Below are 6,748 nucleotides of genomic sequence, written 5' to 3' on the forward strand. Positions count from 1 at the left end.
GCTCCTGGCACTAGTGGAGGAAGTGGGTGCTATACACCGTCACCTATCCCTGATCCAATTGCCGAGTGGAATGCAGATTTCGAGGGGCCAACCAGGCACAAAGCCTTGGCCTTCTTTCATCGTCGATCGTTCCAGGCTCCACAGCATATGGGAATGGAAAATGACTCCTCTACACCACAAACTTACCTCAACAGGCGATTCAGTGTTTGTGAAAAAACAATTTTTGGCCATAGACACAGCGACTTTGACCCAAATATGAGATGGGGTTATAGGCCAAGTGACTGTTCTTCCAGTCAGCGGCCAAGTGATTGTCGCCCGAGTGACTATTCCTCTGGTCATCGACCAAGTGACTATTCTTCAAGTCGGCGGCCTAGTGACTATTCTTGGGGTCAGAGGCCTAGTGATTTCTCGAGATTGGAGTCTGATGAGGATTATTTGCCTGAGGATTCACCTAGTACGGTGTTGAATACTCCAATGTCATACAGTGCTAATCAGGGGGAAGATAAAGCTATGATGCCCGAATGCTCTAGATATTCTTTGGTGGCAAGCAAGCAAATGGTCGGCATTTTTCTAACTGTTTGGGTTCGAAGTGAATTAAGGGAATTTGTACAGAACATAAAGGTTTCTTGTGTTGGTCGAGGATTGATGGGTTACCTGGGCAATAAGGTAGTCGTTTATGTTAATATAGTTATTTTTGCTTGTATTTAGGCAATTTAAAATAATTAACTAAGGGCAGTATTGTTCTTTTGTGGCAGGGATCTATTTCAATCAGCATGTTGCTGCATCAGACCAGCTTTTGTTTCGTGTGCAGTCATTTGACATCTGGTCAGAAGGAAGGTGATGAATTACGAAGAAATGCCGATGTCACAGAAATCTTAAGAAAAACAAGATTCCCACGTGTTAACTGCATCAATGATGAGAAATCCCCAGAGACAATCCTTGGACATGAGTAAGATCTTCTTAGACATTTGGTTTGTTTTAAGTAGGTAATTTTTTTTAATCTTGATCAGCAGCTAAATCAGGGGTATTTTCTCGCTGTCGAGTACCTTTGAGCATAGTCGAATGGAAAATTTTCGTTCAACTATTCTTGTGCTTATCATTGGTTAACAAGGCCTTTTCACTGATAATCGATTTTTGAAGTAGTCGAACTATCTGGCTGGGAGATCTGAACTATCGTATGGCGCTGCCATACCGGTCTGCTAAAGCACTCATTGAAATGCAAAACTGGAGAGCCTTGTTAGAAAAGGACCAAGTATGACATCTTACTCTTACAGAGGACATATCTGTTCCGTTTCTTGAAATTATTTGGCTTGATTTTGTTTGTCCATCTGCCGATATTGAACTATACTTTATTTTCCTTACAGCTGCGGATTGAGCATAGACAAGGTCGAGTATTTGACGGCTGGAAAGAAGGGAAGATATATTTTCCACCAACATATAAATATTCACATAATTCAGACAGATATGCAGGAGATGATATGCATCCAAAGGAGAAACGGAGGACGCCCGCATGGTAATATCTTTAATACGGCTTAGTTAAATGAAGATTTTTTGCATATATCTAGCTGGAGCTGATTTCTATCTTTCCATATCTAAAGGTGTGACCGGATTTTGTGGTACGGTACTGGTCTTCAACAATTATCGTACGTTCGTGGGGAATGTAGGTTTTCAGATCATAGACCGGTCTCCAGTGTGTTTTGGGCTGAAGTCGAATCTCTTCCCAGCCGGTTAAGGAAAAGCATGAGTCGTTCGAGCTCCAGAATCGAGGTGGAGGAAATGTTACCATATTCACATGGTTATACAGAACTCTCCTTCTTTTGAAGGAACTCTTATGTCGGTACGCCATTGAGATTATCCGTTTTTATCAGCTATTGTTTTTGGTATATCACCAACACTTGATCCTAAACATGTTATGCTCTGCTCCGCCTGTGATTCATGTATCAGCATATAGGCCTTCTTTACAATCCCTTTTTGTACCGACTCTCCCAGATATTGTCTAGTGATACATCCAGTTGTCTTATCCCTTGAGTTTTTAATGTTTTCTTTATATTTCTCTTGTATAATTGGTTCCCTTTTATAGGTCGCCAGATGCTTTTGAGTTTTGGCATACACCAATCTGACAAATAGATAAGGACATCTCCTCTCATTAACCGATAAAGGCAAGTCTGTCCTTAAATTTTACACATCCTGCAGCGTGCTTATGATTTTAGTCTAATTTTCTAACTCGTCTTCTGATCAGACGTGATATGCTACACTCCAAAGACTAATTTGACACGGTGTGACTTGATTAATGCATACTCCTTAACTGATTACATTCTTCCAACATCCTAGTCTTCAAAATTTCAAGATTCACAATTTCCCGACACGTCGGCTCTAAGTTTCGTTCAAGTAATTTGAGCCTTCGTTACTAGGTATGATCGACCACCTTCGTCAACATGAGTACCGAGGAACAAGTCCGTTCTGTGTCAAGGCCATGGGATGAGTGACAGAGCAGGTGGGAATACAAGAATCTTGTTTGCTTCATCTTGTGAACTTCTGATGATTCTTTGTTTGTTAGGGTAGATATTCTTGTCCACGGGAGAAATACATATGGCCAAAATAATGATGCCCTTTTTTACCTTTTGTTTTAAGAGAAGAAAAGAAAGTGAGAATCTGATGTAACACTCATTGCTAACGTGACCGAAAGCACAATATTGAATCCTGTAAAGACGGCCTTGTGCTCGATGTTTTGCTGCTAATGGTTTTTACTGAAAAGTTGTTTTCTTGGCTGTCTCCCATATACGGACACCGACACACGTGCATGCAGCAGTCTGAGCTCGTGTCATAATCTGTTAATAATAATACATATTATTATATGCCAGTGGATTCAAACATTTTTTGATAAATTTACTTGGATATGATCTCATGGATAGACAGTTTGATCCATAAAAATAATATTTTTTTTATGAGTTAGTCGACATGAGATCTGTATCTCAAAGTTGTTCTACGTTCTATAAAATCATTTTTTAACCGAAGTTACAAAACAATCATTTTAATTTATTGTATATTTTTGGTTATGTGTAAGTTCTATCAAAGTATTTCGTGGTTTTACTTGGAAATACTTTTCCAATTAAGATATAAATGCCATTTGCCTTAATTATCGATCACAAAAGATTATTCTACCGTAGAGTTTCTCCTTCAAAATATTTTTTTCGCCGAAAATACTTTTGTAAATATTATATTTTGTTCATAAAAAAATATTATATTTTGAAAAACATTTCAACTAAAAATCACATACTGAAATTAAATGTGATCAATTGAAGAGATAATGTTTCCTCCGAGTATCAATTAAAAATAAATGCTAGCATTGGTGCCGTTAATTTTTTTAAAATATCAATAGATTGGACTTTACAAATTTGAATGATTATTTTATTTATTACAAAATTAAATTTATAATCCTATTTTTTGTGGATGATCCTCATCAAATTAAAGGTCATGCACCTAAAAAAAATAAACCTTAAATTTTAAAAAGTTAAACTCAGAAAGACTATTTGATCAAATTAGATGAAAATTAAAATTATGTTAATATATATAAGAAAAATATACTCTAAAATGGAATCAGGGTAAGTGCGATTTTGGATTGAAAAAAAAAAAAAGAGAATGATAATAAAGTGCGTCTTTTCTTTGCTAACACGATTTTAGCCTTCTTGTTCTCCAAGGCCCCTGTCCTACTACGGACTACCCAAGCTCGAAGTCACGCATAGCAGAAAGGTGTGAATAAAAAGTGAGGCAAAGATTTTGCTATAGTCTTTCTGAGTATGAACTCAAAATATGGGGAGTCAGTTTCCGGACTAGTGGGTAAAGATTTTGCTATAGACGAGGCGGACACATCGGCGGTTCACAACATCCTTGTGCACAAAGACTGACGAGGACAAAATCGTGCTCTTAGACTCTCACAAGCTCATGGGAGCATCCGGAGAGACGGGCGGCCAGTGAAATCTCTTTTTTACTTGGTTGGGATTTATTTTATTTTTTGGGTAAACTATTGCATTTTAAATGAAGCGCGTGAAATGCTTGTAGTTTGTGACTTTTGGTTTGATGTTTTGTACATGGGTTTGTTTTGTTGTTGTGTTTGCTAGGGGTTTATGAATCAAGCTTTGGATTCTTACTGATATTTAATTTGAGTTTTTCTGTTTCTGATTATACTCTACGAATTTATATACATTGTTATCATGATTAAAGTACGATATGCTATATTAGCACCAGTATTCTCAACAGGCGAAGCCACGTCTGTTCCAGCCCTTCCGTGTGAGATGTTTGTCACACAAAAGAGAGTTTCGGAGGCTCACTCAAGTGATAAGCAAGATCATTATTTTGGTTGATGTATTTATCGTTTTCCATTGGTGGTGTGTTGGTGGTTTGGAGTTCTTAGGAGTTATTTCTTTGAAGTGAGAGTTCCTTGAGCAGGGACTTGCAGGAGCAACTGAATTATGAGCTATCTGTCTATCGTCGGATAAATGTCTTGTTGAACAAGATTGACTCTTTATGTTTTACAGATTGCTTTCCTATTCAATGGCTCGCACAAAACTCAATGAAGTATTATCTTAAGTGATAGACAAGATTACTTAGTTCTATCTTTATGTGGACCATAACAAACTGACTAATACTCTCATAACCTTTCATTATTTGATCTAGACTTCTTAGCTAGAGACAATCTTATTAATTATAATTGCATTTCAATGAAACCATCATTCTAAAAAATTTATTTTACTAATTACAGATGTGGAGTTTATGTTCCAAAATTTTATGCCCTTTTATTGGAATCATTGATAGTTCTTATGGAGATTAATTACAATAAAGATTGAGATTTGGTATTAGAATTTGGTAATACGGTTCAATTAATCAAAGATTACGTCATCTGTGAATCCCTGTTGATAATGTATGCTTCCATTGTAATAAAACACTTTCCTAATTGACATGTTTTGACTTTTGCACGATTCACTGTGTTGTCGCCTCTAGCTAAGGGTGAGATAAATTTTTTGTGTATTGATGTGTTAGGGCTCAGTTTACTGAGTGCATGCGGAAGAATGTGGACTTGTACCAATTTTGCAATGGCATTCCTCTGACCACTGCAGCCGCTGCAAATTTCACCAACAAGTTTACCACATCCTTGAGAAAAGTACAAAGTTTTCTTTATAGGTTTCTGGATAACCAATGATTTTTCATTTTCACTTTACTGTTTTAATCTTGGGTTAAAAAATATAGTTGGAAATACTAAAAAGCGAGGTAATATTATTTTTCCTAAAATTAAATTGTAAGTGCTATCAAATTTGCATACCGAATAAGTATATCTAACTACCTATCTATATTTTGTCTTCTACTTTATTGAAATAAAGTAGAGAACCTGATTCTCATTCAGTGTGTACATTATATGAGAACATTGTTTGCTACATTAATGATGTCCCTTCTTCTCTGAAAATCTATGTTTCATAACAACCCTTACCTAAAGTTTGTGTGTGCAGTTGCCACACTTAATTAGCCCCAGAAGACTAGAATCCGAACACTCAAAGTTTATCAATCTAAGCATATCCTCGTACACGAATAAATACTTCATTTCAATTTTCCCTCGTGAGAAAGTATTTTTCATTTCTTGGTGTTACTACATCAGTATTGCATAACATTTAGTCTCTGTATTTTCAGAGACTCGGGCAAGGCATTTCTTTAACACAATTGTACTCTTCTTCCGAGAATCTATCGAGTCCATTGTCTATGGATCGTACTTGATACTTTAGTAACATTCATCAGTTAGTGATGTTGTGTACCCTGCAATCTCCCCATTTCACATGTCAATGGGTATTAGAACAATTGAAACTTAGAAAGGCTTTTAGTTCTTTATAGTTTGTCAAAGATGTATCAACTTGAATAGTTTATAGTTTATATCACTATGCTCCTTACCTACACACCTTTGACCTCTAATACACCTGGTTTTTAACTTTCCAGAATCCATACATGGTGAATATTATACTTGCTGGTTATGATGAAGAGAAGCCCATCTCTGTTGTTCCTTGACTACATCGCATCTCTTCACGAGCTTGATAAAGCTGCTTTTGGCAATGGAGTGTACTTCGTTCTTTCCATAATGGATACGCACTACCGAAGAGACATGACTGTGGGAGAATCCATTGACTTGGTAGATAAGTGCATAATAGAAATGCGAACCTACGGGCTGATTGTTGCACCACCGAATTTTGTGATCAAAATTGTTGACAAGTATGGGGCGAGAGAATATGCATGGCGCTGAGTCTATCAAGGATGCCCCTGTTGCTTCAGCTCGAGGGTTTATGAAACTCTATATCTTCATTTATTGGATTGACTGATGGGTTCTTATTATACTGGAACTCCTTTGGGTTTGATTTGTCATATTCTGAAAGCTCGGGTTCCAGGGAATTAAATAGTCCTTCAATGGAAGGTTTTATTTTAGTTGGCTCTAGATAAAAGCGTTTGAGGGTGTTTGCGCGGACATTATTTGAAACTTCATCTTCATATTTCTTCAAAAAATTTCAAGAAATGCCATTTAATGTCTTTTTTTCACCTTTTACGAATGGTTGAAATTTGATTTTTAAATATATTCTATGAGGTTGGAATTATACGCGTGCAAGGTGCTCATCAATATTTATTGTTGATTGTCACGAGTGGCGACGACTCCGCTTGCTCTCATTCGATTCTCTCTTGTTCCTTTTTTTTTTTTTTTTTTTTTAATTTTTTTTTT

The 6,748-nt window shown here is 36.6% G+C and overlaps 1 protein-coding gene and 1 pseudogene across 1 annotated transcript; both read left to right on the plus strand.

The window, feature by feature from the left end:
- Nucleotides 1-6: 6 nt before the first annotated feature.
- Nucleotides 7-2,763, plus strand: LOC140969911 (type IV inositol polyphosphate 5-phosphatase 7-like). Its single transcript, XM_073431427.1, has 7 exons — nucleotides 7-666; nucleotides 756-949; nucleotides 1,144-1,252; nucleotides 1,365-1,513; nucleotides 1,599-1,837; nucleotides 2,081-2,159; nucleotides 2,240-2,763. The coding sequence occupies exons 1-5, from the start codon at nucleotides 148-150 to the stop codon at nucleotides 1,819-1,821; spliced, it is 1,194 nt and encodes a 397-aa protein (XP_073287528.1). The 5' UTR covers nucleotides 7-147; the 3' UTR covers nucleotides 1,822-1,837; nucleotides 2,081-2,159; nucleotides 2,240-2,763.
- Nucleotides 2,764-3,726: 963 nt separating this feature from the next.
- Nucleotides 3,727-6,344, plus strand: LOC140969909 (proteasome subunit beta type-2-A-like; annotated as a pseudogene).
- The last annotated feature ends 404 nt before the right edge of the window (nucleotides 6,345-6,748 follow it).

Source organism: Primulina huaijiensis, unplaced genomic scaffold, assembly GCF_012295235.1.
Source record: "Primulina huaijiensis isolate GDHJ02 unplaced genomic scaffold, ASM1229523v2 scaffold43073, whole genome shotgun sequence".
Classification (NCBI taxonomy): Eukaryota; Viridiplantae; Streptophyta; class Magnoliopsida; order Lamiales; family Gesneriaceae; genus Primulina; species Primulina huaijiensis.